The 23,660-nt window shown below is 33.3% G+C and overlaps 1 protein-coding gene across 5 annotated transcripts in view; it reads right to left on the bottom strand.

Annotated features, from left to right (window-relative positions):
- The window catches only part of LOC124951216 (neuronal acetylcholine receptor subunit alpha-7), a 247,398-nt gene that overhangs the window by 24,057 nt on the left and 199,681 nt on the right, over positions 1 to 23,660 (bottom strand). For 3 of the 5 annotated variants that reach the window (XM_047499215.1, XM_047499218.1, XM_047499214.1), the window contains one exon: positions 21,567 to 21,653. The exons of the other annotated variants lie outside the window; for them this stretch is intronic. In XM_047499215.1, the coding sequence (XP_047355171.1) occupies positions 21,567 to 21,653 (87 nt within the window). The remainder of the gene's footprint in view (positions 1 to 21,566; positions 21,654 to 23,660) is intronic. 5 annotated transcript variants of the gene reach the window in all.

Below are 23,660 nucleotides of genomic sequence, written 5' to 3' on the forward strand. Positions count from 1 at the left end.
CCAACAGGTTTTTCACTCTTCGTCATGCTCCTTCCTTTTCTCTCGATTTCGATCAATAAGATGATTCTCTTTACGGTCGTGCTTATGCAACTCGAATGTGTTACATTGAAAACGTGGGCTCGATGGAATCCATATATTCAGTATCCACCTCGTTTTTTGTTCGTTTTCTTACCATCTTACGTTATACACTTTTTCTTATTATAGGACTCATTTTATTCACGTTTCTCTCTGTTTTTCGAAAGCTTAGAGAATTTTATGGATGTACTTTATAATAGATTTTATGACTTCACCAGATTTGGTTGTGGCCATTGGAACGTTCTTGATTTTCTGGAACGATAGAGGACAATAAGACGAGAAAAATCATTCTTACTCGAGAGAACAAAACTGCTCTCTCTCTCTCTCTCTCTCTCTCTCTCTCTCTCTCTCTCTCTTTCGTTTTAGTTCACCATGCACATAACTCGAAGAAGGAAGGTCGACGAGGTTGGAAGCTACAAAGAGATACGATGGTCGTTTGGCTGAGTAAAAGCAAAGGAAGAAGAAGAAGAAGAAGAGGAAGAGGAGGAAAAAGAAGAGAAAGAAGAGAGCAAAGGGGGAGGGGGAAAAAAAAAGAAGAAGAATAAGAAGAAGGAACTTTTGCTCGACGATGCTGGAATTTCACGCTCGTTCGTTGAAAAAGATACGTGAGAGGGAGTTATACTCGACGCGCTAGAACTTTGTCGCTCTTCTTCTTTTACTCGACCATTCTCGTTTGCCTATTCTTCGTGAACTTTTTAAAATTATTGAACGTCGGCGACGACGCCGACAACGACGACGATGACGATGTTCGCGCATTCATGTAATATCCTCTTTCAACATTTTAACGATTTCTTTTCTTTCTTCTAACACGCGTAAACGTGTGTTATATATTGGTTAAACGTCATTAAATATGCACGCTGTTTGTATCGTTCGATGAGAAAAGAAAAAAAAAAAAAAAAAAAGAAAGAAAAAGGGAAAAGACAAAACAAAAGTACAATATATCGTTAGTTGAAAAAAAAGGAAAACAAATGAAAAAAATGTGATCTCGATGATTAGCCGAAGCTCAACACATTATTTGAAAGGAAAGTTACGATGATGATCGATCCTTTTCGTTTATTTATTACGCGATTAAAAAAAAAAGAAAAAAAAAAAAAAAGAAAAAAAAAGAAAAGAAAAGAAAAACAAAAGAAAAAGAGGAAGAAGAAACAAGAAATAAAAAATAGGAGGCCTCAGAGCTAAAGAACCGATTGCTTTTAGATTGGATATTAGAAAGGCGGGATAAAAGGACGAACTCTCGATGTATTCGCGTTGCGCGACGATTGCAATACGCCCACCCGCGTTTTCTCGCGGATCAAAGAGATCGTTCTTCCTTTCTTGACGCGTCCGATCTCTCTCTCTCTCTCTCTCTCTCTCTCTTTTTCTCTTTTAACTTCGTTTGAGTCGAGATTGGCTCTCTATCCTTTTGCCGCGCAGCATCTTTTTCGAAGCAGCTCTCTACGAGCCTTTTGAAAAGTTCTTCTTCTTCCTTCGATAGAAAGAGAGAGAGAGAGAGAGAGAGAGAGAATGAGTCGTGTGACCAACGTAATATGAAATTTTACCGTGGGCGACGAAAGGCAAATATTTGATCGGGCTCCTTTTTAATTATACCCCGGTCTTCTTTTCACTCCTCTCTAGTTGCACGTTCCGCCTTTTTGCTTCATTCCTTTTTCTATTTTTTTTTCTTTTTTCTTTCTTTTTTTTTCTTTTCTTATTTTCTTTTTTCTTTTTTTCTTTTACTCTTCCCTTTCCCTTTCTTCTCTCTTTTTTTGTCTCTCTCTTCTTCCTTCCTTTCTTTCTTTCCTTTCTCGAACTCGCTAGATACTCTCCCTTAATTTCTTCGTCTTCTCGATTTACCGATGTCCTTAATTAAAAGTTTATCGTTGGAACTGCGCTCACGACTTTTGCTTCGACGTTAGACTCGAATCTTTCCAATTGTAGATACGTACTTTCTTACCCCTTTCCCTTTTCCCGTTTTCCCTGTCTTCCTATACTCTATCCTTTCTTTTCTTTTCTATTCTTTACTTTTCTCTTTTCTTCTCTTCTCGTCTCTTCTTCTTCTTCTTCTTCTTCTTTTTCTTCTTCATTTTCACCGACCAATAAATATGGTCGCGAATCCTCCTGTTACGTCGAAAATTAAATTTACCACCGTCCTTTTCACAAATCCTCTTCTTATTGTATGACCTCTCACAAGCGCGCGCACGCTCGAGAGAAAAAGAGTAAGAGAGAGAGAGAGAGAGACTTACATTCGACTATCATGCAAGGCGGCGAATCTTCAGAGTATTTCCTCTGCAAAAGAAAACGAACTTACGACATCGGGACACGCAATATTTCGCTTCGGTCGACCGAAAATGAACGTTCCTTTTATACGAAACGACAAAAGCGAAATATCGTCCCTCTTATACTCGACTCCACGTGATTCGAAGATTTACGATTGGTTCGGATCTCTTATACGTACGATTCTTCCCATTTATTCCCAAAACTTCACCGAACTTGAAATTAATTGATTTTCTTTTTCTTCTTTTTTTTTTTTCATCATCCTCGTGTTCTCCCACTTTCTCTCTCTCTCTCTCCCCCTGCCCCCCCCTCTCTCTTTCTCTATCTTTATCTTTATATCTTTTTTTCTCTTGTATATTCGAAAAAAATCGATTCTTTGATTTCTTAGAAGATCGCTAATTTTTTCGCTAATCCTTTGTCGTTTCATTACAATTCTAATGTTCGCTTCAACCAGCGTTATTTTGTATAATTACAAGTATATACATACATATATATATATATATATATATATATATATATATATATATATATATTATATTGTTCTTTTGTAAGAAGAGAGAAGGTATACGTAAAGAAGAAAGAGACGGATGTTGGGTTAATATAACGTGGACGATAAAAGTGTGGATAGAAGAGAATAGAGACAAGAAAGAGCAAGAGAATTGGATAAAGATGGATATAGATGGAGATAGAGACGGAGGAGAGACAGAGAGAGAGAGAGAGAGAGAGACAGACAGACAGACAGACAGAGAGAGAGAAAGAGGAAGGAGGAGTTGAAGATAGGAGAGGCGGGTTAAGCTTAAGCCAATTTCATTTACCTTGCACCCAGTAATTTTGCCCGTCCGTCGACACATTGCGCCGAACGTTGCCGACGGCGATAACCCTAGACGAATACGTTGTACTTTTCCGCAAAGGCGCAAGTTAATGTAACCGTGTAATTACGAAAGGGTAGAAAGGATAGACCCTGATACGAGGATTGGAACTTGGGATAATTAGTTTTTCTTTTTTTTTTTTTTTTTTTTTTGCTTTTCTTTTTCTTTTTTTTCTACGATATTATTTGTCGATAACGATAATGCGACGACGTTGAATTATTTCCATCACACGTTTGTGTTTTCTTTTTTTTTTTTTTGTTTCTCACTGATTCAGAATTTTTTATCTCGAGGGAGAGAAAAAAAATTAATTTTTATCAAGAGAAAAAGAGAGAGAGACAGAGAGAGAGAGAGAGAAAGAGAGAGAGAGAAAGAGATAGAAAGATTCTAGTCTCTCTTCTTTTTTTATTGCGTGATTATTTAAATTAGATCGAACGAACGTGGTTTTTTTTACGATGAATCGGAAATGTTCAAATGTTAAATAAATAATTTTACGATAGACGAGAGATCAAAATCGATGGAATATTTAAAATATGTAATTAGATGGATGTTTTAATAACCGATCACGCCAGACGTAATTGCAAAATTTAATCGTATCGTAAAACGAAAGTTATTTTAAAACGACGAGTTATATACGCAACGAACGTTTACGCGATCTCAAATATTTTCGAAAGTGCAGTAGAAAGTTTCTTTTTTATTGCGTTTATCTATTTTTTTCTGTTTTTTTACTTTTTCCTTCTTTTCTTTCATTTTCTTTCTTTTTTTTTTTTCTTCTTATCTTTTCTCATCATTATCAATCGATCACTATATTAATATTTGTATACATACACATATGTATACCACTCGTATATGAAACATATCAACATCAATCAACAGACATTATATACTTAATGTAAAGATATATAGAGAGATGTATGTCTGTATATATATGTATATATATATAATAATATAATATATATATATATATATATATACACATACATACAAGTTAGATATATGAGAAGCATAGTGTTACAGGCAACTTCCGAGTACGCAGGCAATTTCAGAAAAATCCAACGAACCAGCAGCTTGCAAGATGAAATTAATATAAAATAAATAACGTAATATATATGAGCAGATATAAATAGATAGATAGATAGATAAATAGATAGATAGATAGATAGATAGATAGATAGATAGATAGATAGATAGATAGATAGATAGATAATTTAAGACAAATCTTATTAAAATTCTGCGAATGCAAACGAAGAAAATGTAAACGAGAAATAAAAGAAGTAGAAGCTTTGTCGAGATAGATCGATCGATCGGTCTATCGATATCGATTCATTTACGATCACCATAACGATCATATATTCGCTTATATTTATACGATGATAAACGAGAAAAAAAAATAAAAAAAAAAAAAAAAAAAAGGAAGAAGAAAAAAAATACTAAAAGAAAAAAGAAACAATTAAAAAATAATTTCTCCGTATTTTCATAGGTAATAATTAAATAGCAATTAGTAATATCTAACGAGAGATAGCAACGATTAAAATAATTATGCTCATGCAAGTGGAGCGAAAAAAAAAATCGAGGAAGATTAAACGCTCGTAAAATCTATACGATCACAGAATTATTTTTACGAGAAATAAAAAGAGAAAGATAGAGTAAAACTATTTATATATATGTATATATAATGTATGTATATATTTATGCATGTATATACCTACTCTATTTTAAATACGTATTTTGATGTTTACATGTGTATATGTGTGTGTTTTCCTTCTCGAATCGGTGAAATGCTTCAACGTCGAATAAATCACGGCTTAAATCGTTTCTTTTTTACTATGCGTCCTATGTTGGGTATCTCTCTTTCGATATAGTTACGCGATTTTCGAATCGAGATTTGTATCGATGTGTAATACACATAGGTATTAGTGAATGTATCTCGTCGTCGTAGTCGTAGTCGTAGTCGTAGTCGTAGTCGTAGTCGTAGTCGTCGACGACGACGACGACAGCGACGTTTTCGTCGTTTTACGATAGCGATAATCCACGAAAACGAACTACGCCGAGTCGTCGAGTGGACAACACGAGTATCTTGCTTTTTTCTCTTACCTTTCTTTTGATATTTTTCCATCTTATTTTTTTTCTTTTTTAGTATCCTTTTTTTTCTCTTCCTTTTATATATATTTATTTAGTTATTTATATATATTCTATTTCGCACGCGTTACAATTTTTCGAGATATTTCATAAAAGTACGAAGATATTCGACGACGGACAATAGCTCAGATTATTCGGATTATTTGAAGGAAATAATAGTAATAAAAAAAAAAAAAAAAAAAAAAATATATATATATATATATATATAAATATAGATATAATAGAAAAAAAAAGAGAGAGAAAAGAATGAAGAAAATGTTAGAGAGGACGTTTTATAGAATTTAATTCTCTCCCTTTTAAAGGGGTATTATCTGGCTTTCCCTATAAAGCAAAAGCGAACCGGAGGCCTTTCGCGAAGGCTATAATTTTTCGTAACGGTTACGATCGAGTTAAAAGCCCGTCGCTCGAAGGATCTTCTTTCTTCTCTCTCTCTCTCTTTTTCTTTCTCTCTCACTCGCTTGAACACATAGCTTCGCTTTTTTTTTTCGATTCGTGAGCGAAAATCCGTGTTCTCTTTCGAGCTACCACTTTACAAACCCCTCTCCCTACCCCGTTTATATTTCTTTTTGTAATCCTCCTTTCTTTCTCTTGTCCCATCCTTCCCTCCCCCCTCCCCACCCCACTTATCGATCGAAACGATAAGAAAATGCCGGGCAACAAAAGGAATTTTCGATGGGAGAAACGAATTTTCTTAATTATGAATATGACGATCGTACGTAATATGGCGATCGAAAAGTCACGAAATAAAAGCAATGAGATTTTAATCGATACGTCCCTTTCATCTTTTCTTTTCTCTTTTTATTTTTTTTCTTTTTTTTTTTTTTTTTTTTCCCCATGGTATTTGGTTTAATGCGAAGTACTCCTAGAAAATGTATGTACGCACGTCTGTTTATATTAGAGTTCGTTAAAAATACATGAGAGTAATACTCCTTTGCGCCCGAACAAATCTTTAGATTAAATATGTGAAGGTTGAAGTCGTAAAAACATTAGGTAATTGGAGTGTTTAAGAAGAACAGAGAGTGTAAAGAGAACGAGAGAGAGAGAGAGAGAGAGAGAGAGAGAGAGAAAATAGAGAAAAAAAAAGTGGAAAATGAGTATACATTTTAGAGAAAACGAATGAATGAGTAAACAAAACAAAATAAAAAGGAGAAACAAAAAAAAAAAGGAGGATGAAAGGAAAAAATAATCAAAATAAATTTCTCTCGTTAAGTGGAAAAGGAAATAATTTCTCAGGATAATCTATAGTTTCTAGAATGCGATTTGTGCGGTCATTCGGGTAGACCAACATCGGTCGTAAGTACAAAGTCAACGAATTACAAAAGAGGAATAGTTCGGGAGGAAGTTGTGTGGTACTTGTCGTGTAAACTCGAAAGCAGTAATTATGGAGGAGCTTCCGACTGTTAAATCGGCTTAATGTGTGCGAAAGAAAATCGGTAGCCGTATTTAAACGTTAACATGTGTAACTATGTATACACGACTTAGGAGATACCGTGAATATCCGACATGTTTACGTCCTATGTGTGTTTGATGCTTACGTAAGTTTAACGCAAAACAAAAAAAAAAACAAAAAACAAAAAAAAGACCAATACAAATAAAATCAATGAATGGTCGATCTATCGAAACACAAAATCGAGCGTTCAAATTTAATCAGGATCGAGAATAAATGAATAATAGTTGTTCGTATAGATGTTAATTGTTTTGAGTGACAATTGACATGCAACGATACGAACTTTTATCGCGAATTTTTTTTTTTTCTTTCGATGAAAAAAAAAAAAGAAAAAGTAAATAAATGAATAAAATCGATTAATATAATATATTATAGTATATGAATGAATCGATAACGATTGTATCAAAGGGACACTCATCGAGGGATTTGCGTTTTCACAAACACAGGAATCTTCGTGTGAATAATTCGTGATGTATATTCATTTATGAGAGAAAGAAGAGAGACAGAGAGAAGGAGAGAGAGAGAGAGAGAGAGAGAGAGAGAGAGAGAGAGAGAGAGAGAGAGAGAGAGAGAGGACAGACAAAAGCGAGATTTTCAAATGCGGTTGAGAAGAACAATGAGAAGGGTTGATTGTGTGACCCAAGAACGTGTGTTGTTACGGCAATTTTCATAGCGATACAAACGTGAAATTATGCTACCCTTTCTTTCTCTCTCTCTCTCTCTCTCTCTCTCTCTCTCTTTCTCTTCTCTCTTTCTGTGATATCTTCGAACACGGTACGTAATCTGTGTCTCGTTGGAAAATTTGAAACGAACCAGTAAAAACGAAAATCATGTACGAGAGAGAGAGAGAGAGAGAGAGAGAGAAAAAGAGAGAAAGAAAGAGAGAGAGAGAGAAAGAGAGAGAGGAGAGCATAAGAGAAACATAAAGGAACTAAAAGTTAACGAAAAGAGGTTGTTTTTCGCAAACTAATACGTGAAATAATATAACGAATCCTCATTTCCCATATTATACATTCTCTCGTGTTTAGAAAATCCTATTGCAAGTTCAGAGTCAAACTTTTGGTCGAACGATACGAAGGCGTTAATATATAAATAACTTTAGGCACGAATGTGCTCGCTCGATAACGATCCTTTAATTATTTAAATAACCACTCGAAGAGATTGAAGCATGTTACGGTAAAGCGTGACTTTTGCGGTGATACGATATAATACCATGTAGAGATATATGTGTGTGTGTGTCTGTATCTATATAAATATATATATATTTATGAATATATATATATATATATATATATATTTATATACATATATATATATGTATATAAATATACATTTATGCACACACACATACACACACACACACACACACACACACTGAAATAAGTTCTATCTTTGCCACGAGATCGACGTTATTATCCGTGAAACGTGACTTTTTGATATACCTACACGTTACGAAATTCGAACGAAGAACGCCAATCGATTAATCCTTTATTTGCCTGCGGTTTCACGATATAACGATGAATATTGTATAAACCACATCGATATTAGACCGTCTAGAGTTTCCCTATACATGTATATCGTCTTCTTTCCTTATATGTGTATTTTTCATCATAGGATATTATTTATTGAAATCTCATCGGCTTTGAAGAAACTTTTATTTTTCTTTTTTTCTTTTGTATCTTGTTTTTTTTTTTCCTTTTATTTTATCCCTTTTTTTCTCTTTTTCTTTTTTCTTTTTTTTTTTTTTGTTGACGAATTGTCTAAACTAAAAATATTTGATGAATGAATTAATTTTGACAACAAGACAGGCATCGTTTACACGAATTTCTAGAAGAAATACTATCGTAAATATATATATATATATATATATATATATATATATATATATATGCACACACGCATATATAAATTTATGTATGTGTGCGTAAGAAAATTCGTTTCAGTTTCACGTTGTTTTTGCCTCTCGCTTTACGTGAAATCAATGGATCCAAAAAGTTTTTTTTATTTTTTCCTTGTTTCTTTTTCTTCTTTTTTTTTTCTTTCTTTTTTTTTTCCCCCGAATGCCGCTAAAAAATGTCACTGTCGGGCATGATTCACGCTCAGGAGAGAAACGCTCGGTGCATTCGCCTAGCGCCACCGTCATTCCTGTTGCCCGCATTGTTTTCCCGCGAATAATGAGGATGGTTTTTAACTCGACGTTACGGAGGCGGTGATGCACAACCGTTGCCTTTTCCAACGCTAGATTTATCGTTGTAACGACAATGCCGCGTTACGAACGGACCTTTCCACCGAACGCGGGTGTATTCGCGTCTTCGAAAGAGAGAGAGAGAGAGAGAGAGAGAGAGAGAGGGAGGGAGGGAGAGGGGGGGGGAAGTGAGAGAGAGAACAAAAGAAGGAAGCAAATATTTGAGAAAATATAAATGACAAAGTTTTTTCTTTCCTTTTTTCTTTTTTTTGTTTTTTTTGTTTTTTTTTGGTTTTTTTGTTTTGTTTTGCGTCGATCATATAAGAAAATCATAGATCTAATCTGAAAGTTTAAAAAATTAATCGGACAGTTTGCCATTGAATGCGATAATTAATTAGAAATATATATTACGAAGGCGTGGATACGTCGTTAATAATAAATCGTAAATCATAAAAATTCTTTATTGAAATCGTAATTTTCCTTTTTCCTTCGTATGAATCGATCGAGATGCGTCGAGATAATTGGATACATTCGTCAAATGGGAACAAAAACGCTTGAAAGCGATACATTTTTCAAAACCGGACGAGGAAAAAGAAATATACTCGGCCGATTTCGGTGCCGCTTGGGAGAGCCGTTTATCTTTCGTTGGAAGGAAAGAATATATGTATAACGTAATGGTTAACGTGAATGGTTTTCCTTTGAAAAATATGAATTCGAGGAAATTTCGAGAAATAAAAGAACGAGCTAACGTAATAATATAATGTACCTTTTATCCGTTATAAAGTTAGCTATGAGATGAAAGTTCATTCATTTCTATCACTAATTAACCTCGTATCTCTCTATCGCGTTTATTAAAATTTTTACGTAGCCATCAGTGTGCGCGTGTATGTGCATGTATTGGTGTTATGTATTCGTGTATAAAAATATGTCAGAAATATACAATATATAGTATAAATATGTATATATATATATATATATATATATATATATATATATATATATATATATATATATATGTGTAAAAATGAAGCGAACGTAGGAAAGAGTAGCTTATATTTATCAGTCGTGTTGTGCAAAAAGATTTAATATATATATGTATAAAAAATATATAAAGATATAAGTGTAAATATATATAATATATATATATATATATATATATATATATATATATATATATATATACAATATACGCAAATTCGTAAAAGACGAAGAAGCAGTAGCGAAGCGACAGCCGAGTTAACTCAACACGCGAGCGCGCGCACACACACACCCACACACATACACATATCTAAGTATTTATATCCCAATGTGTATAATATACATATATTCTATATTGAGATTAGAATTTTTATAATTACGTGTATGTGCGCGCGTTAATAGAAATGGATGTAGAGATAAGAGAAAGATAGAGAGAAAAATTAATAAGAATGGTAAGAACTTAAAAGCAGTAGCAAATCAATGAAGTTTTGATTAAAAAGGTCTGGATTTGTTCTATCACGCTGTGAGAAATTAATTGAGGGGAAAAAAGAAAAAAGGAAAAAAAAAAAGAAATAAACAAAAAAATCAAATAATAGAAAAAGGAAAAAAGAATATTTCTAGATAAAATACTTTTATCTATTCGTTGTTGGTGTTAAATATTAAAAGATCTTGGAAACGGAAAGACACAAGAGTATTTTTTTTTTTTATAAAAGAGATAATCAGAGAGAGAGAGAGAGAGAGAGAGAGAGAGAGAGAGAGAGAGAGAGAGAGAGAGAGAGAGAGAGACATAAAAAATGATAAGGATATTATTAAAACCCAAGGTTTATCTCGATTTACGAGTGATAACAAAGAACACAGATCGAAATGAATTATCATTCTAGATTTTTCTTATCGTCTTTCGTTCTCGTCGAGGATAAAATTTCTTCTTTCTTCTTTTTTTTTTTTTTCTTTTTTTTTTTCCTTTTCTTTTTTTCGTTATACCGTCATTTAACTCGTTATAAAGCGAGGGGTAAATCTTCTTTCTCGAACCGCTTACATTTCCAGCAGCCGTTTCAATTTTTACGAAGGCGCGAAAAAGAATTGGCGAGAAAGAAAACGATCGAGCTCGACAGGCCGTTCTCAACGCGTCGTGTATCTGAACATCCTTGAAAGGAACGACACGTGTTCGTTCATCCGTACATTCGTTGATCCTAGATACCTTAAAGGGTTGATCCAGGTTCTTGACAGTCAGGGGATTTAAAGACTACGTTTAGTTTCCAACTTGCAAGGTGGATAGGGTACTTTGAACGAGACAAGTGTCCTAGGACAATCTATTGAGAATGTCCTGAGGATGTGGGTTTTCTTTTTTTTTTTTCTTTTTTTTTTTTTTTCTTTTATCACTTAGAACGTAACATCAAAGGGAAGATTTATTAGTGGACTGTTCTTTTTTCTTTGTTTATCTTTTCTTTTTTTTTTTTTTTTTTGTTTTTTCTTGACACACTATTGATACGATACTTTTCTAGTTATTCGTGAATTGAAATAAATTGAATTTTGTACGATATCAATGATCCGATGTAATGAAATTGATAGATAAATTTAAAGAATATATTCAGTATTGAAAGAGAATTCGATGTGGTGGTTTAAATGCCGCTATCGGAAGTGTTAATAGCGTCAAGAGAAGAGTCACATTGATGGAAGTAAAGGGTTAGAAATGTGCAGAGTCGGTGGTACTGTTGATGGTGGTAGTGGTGATGGTGATGATGATGGGTGGTGACGATGCTGGTAGAGGTGTAAACTCGTGAAAATGAATGAAAGAAAAGGAGCCTTGAGGGTTCTTAAACGTCGACCGAATCTATTGAAATATAACTGGCAAAGGAAAAATGCGGCCAACGTTCCGCGTTTTTTTATATCGCATTGCATCTTCGAGAGACAGCGCGGAGAACAATAACCTTTTATACACTTTACTCTCTTTTTATTAAACTTTTATTTAATTCATTCTTTTGTTTCCTTTCCTTGTTTTATTTTTTTTTTTTAATTATAATAACATCGTCAAACGTCTGTACTCGCGGAAAATACATGATAATGTAATCCGCGAGGAATATAAAAGATCGTTTACGAAACTAATTAATGAAAAGTGACGAATTAGTAAAAATCTTTGAAAGTTTATCTCACGTCATCGAGCGAATGAAGATGATATGAAAAGACGGTTCTTACTTTGGCAACAATTATGCTTGCAAATAATGTCTAACAATAAGAAACTTGATAAGCCTCCTGTATTAGGCAACATATTCGTACATGGATATTCCTTGGTTGTCTCTTGTTAAACATCTTGCCTTTTGTAGGGGCTTAAAAAGTTTCTTACCTATATAAATGGTGTTTGAAATTGTAATTATACAGAACGTATATATGTATATATAATACATAAGTAGCGTTTACTTTCGGACGATATAATATCTGACCTAGTTATTATTCGTTGCTCTTTAAAAATAAAATCATCGAAATGTTTTGATATCTCCGATTTAATGACATATTTCTTCACGTTGTCTCGTCGTTACAGAGCTTAGATTTTCTACATAATCGTCCTTTACTCTTTCTCTCTCTTTACGGAATTTTATTGGAACATCAATCGTACGTTAAAGTGAATTATTTGGCTCGGTCGACGTATGTAACCTATTATATAAAAGAAAGAAAAGAAATAAAAGAAAGAAAAGGTGACGAAAGTCGACGTATTCTTGAGACGACGTTGAAATACGTTTCGACCTCTTTTCTACTTTCATCTTCTTCTCTCTCTCTCTCTCTCTCTCTCTCTCTACTTCTTTCTTTCTTTCTTTCTTTCTTCGTTAGACTCGTATATCTCTCTCGGACCTTTCCCTCTTTTCTTTTCTTCCATTGCTCCCCCGAGCTCTTTTTTTTTTTCTTCTCCTCTCCTTTCGATTCTCTTGCAGTACAGTCGAAAATCCCTGACTAGTAGAAAGGATTTTCGCACAAACAGCCGAATTCTTTCCCGATGCAAATAATTTTGTTCGGTCTTTACAGAACCTTTCTCCTTCTCTCCTTATCCTTCTCCTTTCTCCTCTACCTCCTTCATCTCCTTCTTCCTTCTTCTCCTCCTCATCCTCCTCCTGTTTCTCCTCCCTGAATTGCGTCGACGAAACTTTGGAGAAGTTTGAATAATAAGAATCTCTCAGAAAGGGAAGAGACGTAGCTCGCTCGTAAACCGTCTTTTGCCTTTCGAAAGGAAAAGAAGGAAGAAAGAAAAAAAAAAGGAAGACAAAGAAGAAGAAGAAGAAAAAAAAGAAAAAGAAGAAGAGAAAGTAGAGAAGTAGAAGGAGGACGGATAGAGAAATTCCGTCGAAGGAAAAGCTATTTTCAAGTAAGGCGTTTCTTCTTGTTTCCACGCTTATCAACGTTACTTTGCTTTTTCGTGATCTACTTTGTTCAACGATAGAAAGAGAGAAGGAGAGCCGGAGAGAGAGAGAGAGAGAGAGAGAGAGAGAGTAGACGGTTTTAAAGTGATTCGCTTAAGGAAAATTGCTTTTTCTTCTTTACGAACGTCGATTCGTGTATCGTAAATAAAATCTTCTTTGGAACGATGATACCAAGACGAGAGCTAGGATATATGAATTTTTTCGAGACGAATCGATGTTCCTTCAAAATTTACGAGTATTCTTCAATGGTAATCTAAGAATCGGTTCGTTTTATTTTCTCATTTTTTTTTTCTTTTTTTTTTTTTTTTTTTGTCTCTCTCTTGAGAAAAGACAGATCCGTACTAAAGGATGAAAGCAGTACGGTGATTGATTATTATCTAGAAAAAAGGTAAGAAAAAAAAAAAAAGAAGAAGAAGAACAGTCGGCAACATTATACATGCAAGAGATAAAATAAAAATTAATATCGGCGAAAATCGAACGTGTCGTTCCTATTCGAAATTGAAATATATCATATATGTTCGATATATTATAAATACGTTTTCTTTTCATCATAATAAATGATTCGTACTTTCTCGTAATTGTATCATTATATCAGATATAAAAGAAAAGAAAAAAAAAAAAAAAAAGAACAAATTCCTCAGCAAGAACATCTCGTATTCCAAAATATCTTATCGGATTATTTATTTTACCTTATATAACATTTTGCCGATCGATCGAGAACGAAAGATATAAAGGTTATTAGCGTCAATGTTCTTTAACAAATTTCGAAATAATTAATTGCAATTAACAATATACTGACTATTAAATAAAATTCATAACAAAAGGGAAAAGATATGTAAGAGAAGGAACAAGAGAAAGATATAAAATAGACGAAGAAAAAGATGATGAGGATAATAATAATGATGATGATGATGATGATGATGATGATGATGATGATGATGATCGTGATAATAATGAAGAAGAATAAGAGAAAGAGCAAAGAACAGCGAAGCAAAATATGAGGAACAAGCTCTATTCGGTTTAAAACTTCTCTCGCAGTTTGAACGACACGAAGCCAGGCAATTACCGCTGGTACTAAAGAAAAAAAAGGAAAAAAGGGATGATAAGGGCAAAAACGTTAAAAAGAGAGAAAAGCAAAGGAAAGGAGAGATGTTGGGGGAGGGGGGAAAATACAGACACAAAAAAGAGAACGAAAAAAAAAGGAGAAGAAGTAGAAGAAGAAGAAAGAAAGAAAGAAAGAAAGAAAGAAAGAAAGAAAGAAAGAAAGAAATAGAATAAAGAACAAATAGAGACAGAGAAAGAAACGCACCCGTTACCCTCGCCATATTCACCGACCAGACAACTCGATGCGAGAGTAAAAGCAAAATTGTGTTACGCGTCTAGTAAATGCATTCATACATACATAAACACATACGCACACACACGCATACATGTCCAAAGATGCAACAAACACGCTCGTACGTACGTACATACATACATACATACATACTTACTTGCATACGTTTGGTCACTCGTAATGATGCATACATACACACACGCATATATGTTTATTTATCTTCTCACTTAAATTTATATACGTATTATCTATTACGTATTTTCTCATTTAAAAGGCACACACATTCTCATCTGAGATCTCTCTACGTGATGATAATTAATTATGTTGTATATATGTATATCGTGTATAAATATATATATATATATATATATATATATATATATATATTTATATATATAGGTATATATGTACACGAGCATACACACACACACATACATACATAAATATACTTTTATATATATATATACAAACGTTGTATCTCCTTTCGGGCAACGTGTATTTCTTTCATAATTTCGCTTCGTCGCGCCAATTTGACGTGAACATGAAAAATAAAATAAAAAAAGAGAGACAGGAAGAGAAAGAAAGAGAGAGAGAGAGAGAGAGAGAGAGAGAGAGAGAGAGAGAGAGAGAGAGAGAGAGATAAAAGGAGAGAAAAATAGTTCGCGCAAATCGTCACGACGATCACGAAAACGATTATGATTCGCTATCGTTCCGACTTATGTACATAAAACGAGGAAAGAAAGAGCACGAAAGTGAATTAAATTGTTTTCACAAAGTTGAACGAATAGGTTTCAATTATTTTATTTCTTCAAGAGAACGTACATTACGTTATATTTCTCTCTCGTTTCTTTCCACGTACGGTTATCTCTTGCGCGTTTCATACAAATTTCAAATATATTTAATAGATTACATTGTTCTTAGCACGATGTTTGCGAGAATAGAAGAGACTTCATAGGATTATATGTTCATTCATTGCAATCTTCTCAAATACATCTTACAAGATCCATCTTCTTTTTTAAAGGAAAGAAACAAATAAAAAAGAAAAAGAAAATGAAAAAAAAATATACATATATATATATATATATTTTAAAAAATATATTATATTATTAAAAAAAAAATATATATATATATTATACGTATGTACAAATACATATACGAATATATGTATATGTAAGTACATATAAATAAATAGAAAAAAAATGTTCTAAAACACATTACACTTTCGTCTAAGGAAGCGATTCAACATTGAAGGCAGTTTAAGCGTGTTGGTTTATTAAATGATAAATAGACGATGTAACTCGTCGCATAGTTCCAACTAAGTATAGTCCTCTTCGCCGATTGATATTAATTATGGAACGCTATAATGTTGGCCTATAGAAACTGGGCTAGAGAAAAACAGAGAGTGAGAGATAGAGAGAGAGAGAGAGAGAGAGGGAGAGAGGGTGAGAGGGTGAGAGAGAGTTATATAGAAAATTTATTTGTCATTTCGGTTAAGAGTTAGTTAGTATCTCGCATCATGAAAATATTCTTAACGGGACAAATGGTCGACTAGTGCTTCTGGGACATTATTAAAGCTAAAGTAAGGTATGTATTTACGTTATAGTCTTTAATAATATCGAGCACAGGTGCATAAGAGGAACGATAATTAAAGTACATTAATTAATTCTTTTCTTTTTCTTTTTTCCCTCCTCTACTTCGTTCCTCCTCTTTAAGAAAATTATGTATTTTATAAAGGGAACTCTATGAAAGTGATTTATATTTCGGACATAAAAAAGAAAAAGAAAAAAAGGGAATCTGTATATATACTTGTAAAACTTATACAATGATAATATAAATTCAGGATGAAAAATTATCCGAAGGAAATATCCCTGTAACTTTCAATACAAATTCACGTTAACAGCAATATTAAAGTATTACGTTCGATATTATATCGAAGAGTTTGTAGGAATACGTATTACATTTACATGATACCATAATCGCATAGAATTTCATTCACGATTGGACAATTCGTTTTTGATGTCAAAGTTAAAGAATCATTTGATCGATATTTCGAGGGATTTCTAATACAAGCTGAAAACGCTATTGCAAAGATATATATATATATATATATATATATATATATATATATATATTCACATAAGGATATATATCAAGTTTAATAGATACGTTCCATATCTCGTAAACGTTGTGTGACAATATGTACACATACGTGTCCAACGAGTATAAAAAAAAAAAAAAAAAAAAAAAAAAAAAAAAAACAAAGTAAAAAAAGGAAAATAAAAAAGAATTATAAAGCAAATGTCACGTCTGTTTTGCTTTACTAACAACGTATGTATGTACATACATACATACATACATACGTACGTACGTACGTACCGTGTACCACTCATTCGCTAAAGTATAGCTACGAGAGATGCAGATATTACGTATGCTCGAAACGTACGCTGATAAATAAGATATAACAAGATTCCCTGAGTGTCGACGATGCTAGTAGTATCTACGCGGCCAAAAAATAAACGAGGAAATATGAATACGGAATAAAACAGTATGGTAGGAACCCCACGAATCCAAAGCACGAACATACCGTATTAGCCTTTTATTTTCGACGAGATGGAAAATATCTTTCAAGGAAGGAAAAGGAAAAAAAAATATACTCTAATAATATAAAAAAAAAAAGAAAAAGAAATTGCGAAATTTTTCGACACAGCGCGTTTCATACATCGAAACGATCATAATTAAACATAATATTCGACTTGTCCTTTCAACAAATTAATATATATATATATATATATATATATATATATATATATATTAATATTCACGAATAACAATGGAAACATCGTTACATCGAGTAAAAAAAAATAATATAAACATTTCGCGTTGATATTTTTCGTTGTATAAAATATCTCATAAATTAAAACAAATAAACATTCGGATGTACACTCGCGGAAACCGATAATAAATCGACTGTTAAAACATCGATGCCTGGAATCGATCATTCGAAAACTCGTTATAAAGGGAATAAGACAAAAGTAGAATAAATTCGATTGCCCTGTCAATACTTTTATTCGTCAGATGTTTTCATTTCTTCTTTTTTTTTTTTTTCCCCTTAGAAAATCCAGGAAATATTCCGGAGCTTTCTTGTACGAGTTTCGATGGAATCACGTACGATAATATACAAAGAGATTCTTCTTTCGATCTTCTAAGCGAACGATTGATAGAACGATGTTTAAGGGTATCTCTTTACTAATATTACGTATATTCTCAAGGTAACTGCAATAACGAAGTTGAAAGTGTCTCTACTCTTCGTATCTCGTCGTATGACCGGCAATAGCAAATTCTCTCTCTCTCTCTATCCCTCTATCTCTCTCACTCTCTTACATACATACATTTTGAACTTGTCCCGTGCGTGCACAAGGTCCAACCTCATTAATTAGCATGCACTTTACTAACTTACAGTCGACTTGCCATCCTAGCGCATACGCGTTCCATCCTTCTATCTCTCTCTCTCTCTCTCTCTCTCTTTATCTTTCCTCTTTAAACAACGCCACTTCTATAGTCTCTTTTCCTATGCTTACGTTCTAAAGAGATCACTGTAGGCGTATAAGTGTGTAAGAGTGAGTGACTGAGTGAGTGAATGAGTGAGCGAGAGAGAGAGAGAGAGAGAGAGAGTCTTTTATCTTCCTCGACGATTAAATTATCGATTAACTCAATCGCGTTGTTAAAGGAGAAAAAAATATACTGTCCTTAGGGAAGGTATAGAAAGTGTACCTGTGTATGTGTACATGTATGTGTGTGTGTATATATGTGTATGCGTGAATGTATATGTATGTGTAAGAGAAAGAGAGAGAGAGAGAGGGTTACGTTATTTTTTAACGATACTAATATGATGTCAAGTAAGAGATAGATTTTAGGAAATCTTTATTTGTTATTGAATGTTATGTCTTGAATGGTCGAAACATATCGAGTTTTAAGTCACACCAATCTTTTGATCTCCATTGTTAATTATTTTCTTTTTTCTTTTTTTCCTTTCTTTCTTTACGAATTGACAGTCTCATATATTGAATCTTTTCGAATGGTAAACTTCGATGTCGATTGAAATTCGTATAACATTTTTTTATAGGTAGAGAAAAAGAGAGAGAAGAAGAAAGAGAGAGAGAGAGAGAGAGAGAGAGAGAGAGAGAGAGAGAGACAGATAGATAGAAAGGAATTGACAAGAAGAGAACATTCAAAGAAATAGCAGGACAAGTTTTAATTTAGTACGATCGCCGATAAATCCAAGCTGACGGCCTTCCAAGCTTGAAATGGATGGTTGAGAAAGAAAAGGGTAAATAAGAGGGGCTCTAGGGAAAAGGAGGAGGAGGAGGAGGAGGAGGAGAAAGAGGAGAAGCGAAGAAAATCGACAGATCCTTCGGTGTTTCCCGTGGGACGACTAGCCGTATAGTAACACGTAAATGAATCCTTCACGGTAGAAAAATCATGGACCTTCGAAGATTCGGCTTCTTGAAAGAAACTTTTTCAAGCGGAAAGTAATAAGATGGAATTTTGCTATCGGGTTAATAAAAGGGTAAAATAGTTAATTAAAATGAATATTGAAAATTATTGCATGTAAATATTGTATCAAATAAAAATAAAAATATAAAAATATAAAAGTCAAGGAAAAAAGAGATGCAATTTATTGAAGGGACAAATTGGATTTTATTTACTTTCTTTTTCTTCTTCGTTGTTTTATTTATTTTATTTTATTTTATTTTATTTTTCTTTTTGATTTCTTGAAGTAATCAAGCGATAATAAAAAAGAATTCTCGTTGTCGTTTTCCTTAAAGAAAATTTGGAAAATCGAATATACCGAAAGGATCTCGTGTCGTATCGGAAAACGTGGAAATACCAAATAAAGAGCCCGACGAATTTTCTCATCCGTCAATTTATACGTCGTCGGTAAATGTAATTTGATTTCAACGCACCTCGCGGCAAGTCAAAGTTGGAGCAAGGAGGTAGAGATAGGAAAGAAAACGTGTCAGGGTTAATCGATTTCTAGCTGCGCGTGCATTGCTCGAAATCACTCTCGACGAGGACAACTGTGCCATAGAGAAGAAGATAGAAAGAAAGAAAGAAAGAAAGAAAGAAAGAAAGAAAGAAAGAAAAATGCACTTCTCTCTCTCTCTCTCTCTCTCTTTTTTCCTCTATCCTGTTCGTCGTCTCGTATTCGAACTTCGAACTTATTCAATTAAATTCGAGCAAGTTGAGAAACGCGTTGAATCTAGCGAGCTCTTCTCTTCGAAAAACGAATAACTCTATCCAATACTTTTCTTTCCAATCTCTTCCATTCCAGATTTAACTATCGCCTATTCGCAACAACGATTTTTAAAAATAAATAACAATGGAACATTGAAAATTTGTCCGTTTTTCCCGATATAAAAAATTTCTTGTTGCTATATGAATATTAAAAAAAAAAAAAAAAAAACACTGATGCCATAATATTAAAAAAGAGAGAGAGAAAGAGTGGTAAAAGTTTCTCATAAAATTCTCATCAGAGTTTTGGAAAGGGCCAAGACGTTAAAAGAATTGCATTTTCTAGCCGACCTAATACCAGTTGTAGTAATAGTAGTAGTAGTAGTAGTAGTAGTAATAGTAGTAGTAATAGTAGTAGTAATAGTAGTAGTAGTAGTAGTAACGTTTCCCAACGTGATTAACTCAAATTTCCGGCAAGAGAAGAGTCAGCTCTCTTCTTTAAACTTCCTTGCCGAACTCTTTTCTTGAGTTTTCGCGGATAACGTCTTACGTTCGTAAAAGTTTGGGGTATCGTCGAAAAGAAAGTAAGTAAGTACACGGTTCCCAAATAGCTACGTAACAACGTCGAAAGATCTTGTTTTTTTTCTTCTTTCTTTCTTTTTTTATTTTTTCTTTTTTCCTTTTTTTTTTTTTCATCTATCTGCCCAATTTCTCACGGCCAGAAAAAGGCAAGTTTCTTTTCTTTTTTTCTTTATTTTTTCTTCTTTTGTTTTTTTTTTTTTTTACGAGAAGAAGGAATGAATTTTGCTCGAGGAGAAAGAAAAAAAAAAAAAAACAAAGAAAAAAATTTCGACGATTAATATTCGAATATAATTCCTTTTGTTTTTACTTTCGGTAATAGTCGGTGGTATCGATTTTTAGAAAAAAAAAATTGTAACTTTTGTTTCTCCTTCCATATCTTCCCTCAGGGTAGATATGAGGAAGAGAAGCGTGTCCAGCGAGTAGGAGAGGCCACTCGCTCGGAACAATTCGATAAAGAAGCAACTGGTAGTTTTCGAAAGTTTCGCTTCGACGATTTGTGCGTCCCTCGACGAGAGGACGCGACATTTCGTTGCCTGGACATGAAGACTGAAAAACTAAATTGCCTTTTCAATGTTTCGCACCTTTACGCGAATTTCCAATCGGTTCTTTTTCTTCCTTTTTCTTTTTTTTTCTTTTTTCTTCTACTAACCCTTCGATCAATATCCTCGCTTAACGCATATAAAATCTTACGTTCTTTTTAATTCATTTTCGATTATTTTATAAAAAGAATAATAGAAGTTGGATCTTGTAATATTCCTTCAAAATTTTACTTTTTATAACGCATTTCTATAACGTTGTCTGATTAAATAAAAAAAAAAAAAAACAAGAAAAAAGGAAAAAAAATGATTTATCACAAAATATAACAGAATTAGTAATAATAATAAAAAAACACCTCTGATGTCTCTTCTGTTCTCGCGAAACAACGAGAACACGCGCATCGTCCGTGACAAGTATCGAGAAACGCCGTTTATTTTTGGATTATTTATTTGCTTGTTTATTTGTTTTGTTTTCTTTTTTTTTTTTTTTCTTAATTCGTTGATTTGTTATAAAAAAAGTCGATTTGTACCTAACAGGGGTATAGCGTCGGAGACCTGGGGTAGGGTCTCGGCAACGAGATTCAGGAACACCGTCAGCGATAGCAAGATGGTCACTCCTGAAACAATCGCAGCCAATCGTGCTCAGTGTACTCCGTTTTTATCAGAGTCCAGAAAGTACGCCGTTAATTGCTTTTCACAACTCTTGCGAGTGCAAAAACCAAGGCGACTATCGCGAGCTTCGACGATTCCTACTACTTTTCTCCCCTGTTTATAATTATTTGATAATCACATCCTTCACAGGACGATGATACGCGTTCATTTTAATAAAATTTAATTATCCTTTTCTTTCGATCATTTAACGAACAATAGAACGTTCAAAGACATTGGAAAACGAGTAAGTTTCTATGCCAGTTTAGGAATTTCTTTCTCGATCTCGAAAGAAAGAGAAAGAGAAAGAAAGAGAGAGAGAGAGAGACAGGAAGTTTGAAAAAAATAAAAATAGATGGATCGATTAAAAGTGAAAATGCACATGCAAACGACATTTAATTTTCTCATATAATAATGTCATTCAAATGTGCATATCACACGTCTCGATAAATAAAAGTATTTCTTCGGGAAAGGTATAAATAAATTAACTTAATGTCTGTATGCATGCGTGTATTCGGTACGATGACATGGTACGAGAAGAAAGGAAAGAAAAAGAGAAATGAAAAAGAAGAAGATAAAGAGATATCGAAAGAGATAGATAGAGAGAGAGAGAGAGAGAGAGAGAGAGAGAGAGAGAGAGAGAGAGGGAAAAGAAAAAAAAAGGACGATGAATCGATCATGGAATCCGATCTTCGAGGAATATTTTTAACAGAATTATATGAAAGAACAAAGGAATGATAATTACTTTTGACAGGTACGAGCGAGAAAAATCAATATCTCGGGGGAAAAACGATATAGAGAAAAGAAAATAAAAGGAAATAAAGGATAAAGAAGAAATAAAGAAAAAAGTATGAAAGAAAAAAACAAGAATGGAGGAAGGAAGAAAGAGGGAGGTAGGGGAAACTCGAAAGGAAAGAAACGTTTCCTCATTAGAGGAAAAAACCTACTGGCTTCTTTGTTTCCTAGCTTTAGAGATCTTTCCTTTTTCTTTCTTTCATCTGGTTGCTCTCAAGCGGTCGCGAGCAACGCGATTAATACGTTCAAAAAGAAACAAACGTTGCTTTTGACGTTTCCGGGATTATTTCATATAACGATACCATAAGAGACATATTACTCTTTGCACGGGGTAAAAGATGGAAACGTGCTATTTGTCCGGATGAACATGTAAAGGATAAGACAAAGAAATAGGAAGGGTATATAATAAATAAAAAGAAATTACGTAATAACGAATGATATTTGAGACCATTACTCCGTTTTTCTACAATATATTTTTCATAGAGAAATTTTTATATATATATATATATATATATATATATATATATATATACGATGTATATACGAAATGTAAGTACAACGTCGAGATATTTGTCTCTATTATTTATTAATTCCTTCTCTTTCTTTCATTTTTTTTCCCCTCTCAATTTTTAATCATTCTTCCGCCTATGGATACGAACGATAAAAAAAAAAAAAAAAAAAAAAAGAATATTAATGACTATCATCAGTTTTCTTTTTTTATTCTTTTTCTTTTTCTTTTTTTTTTTCTCAAAGGAAACACGTCGTAAATCGAAATTTCTCGAGGAACGAATTCAAAGAGTTAAGTATATGTAGATACTGATAAAAAAAAAAAAAAAGAAAAAGAAAATCGCAAATGAACATTTTTACGATGTCGGACTAAGAGAGCTTTTCAAAAAGCTCGAAGGACACTCGAAGTTGGTAGCTTTGTCGTTAACGAATCGACAAATCGAGAAAAGTATTACGTCCGTGGAAATGAACCGTCAAGCGAAGAAACGTATCTCATTCTGGGAAAAAGAATTTTCCAAACTACTCTCTCTCTCTCTTTCTCTCTTTTCCTACATGTATATATATATATATATATATTTATATATATATATATATTTTTTTTTTCTTCGTCGTTCTTTCTCTCTTTCTCTGTCTCTTTCTTACTTCTCCGCCGTCTATTCACGCATCGAACGTTT

This window comes from Vespa velutina, chromosome 8, assembly GCF_912470025.1.
Source record: "Vespa velutina chromosome 8, iVesVel2.1, whole genome shotgun sequence".
NCBI classification, from domain to species: Eukaryota; Metazoa; Arthropoda; class Insecta; order Hymenoptera; family Vespidae; genus Vespa; species Vespa velutina.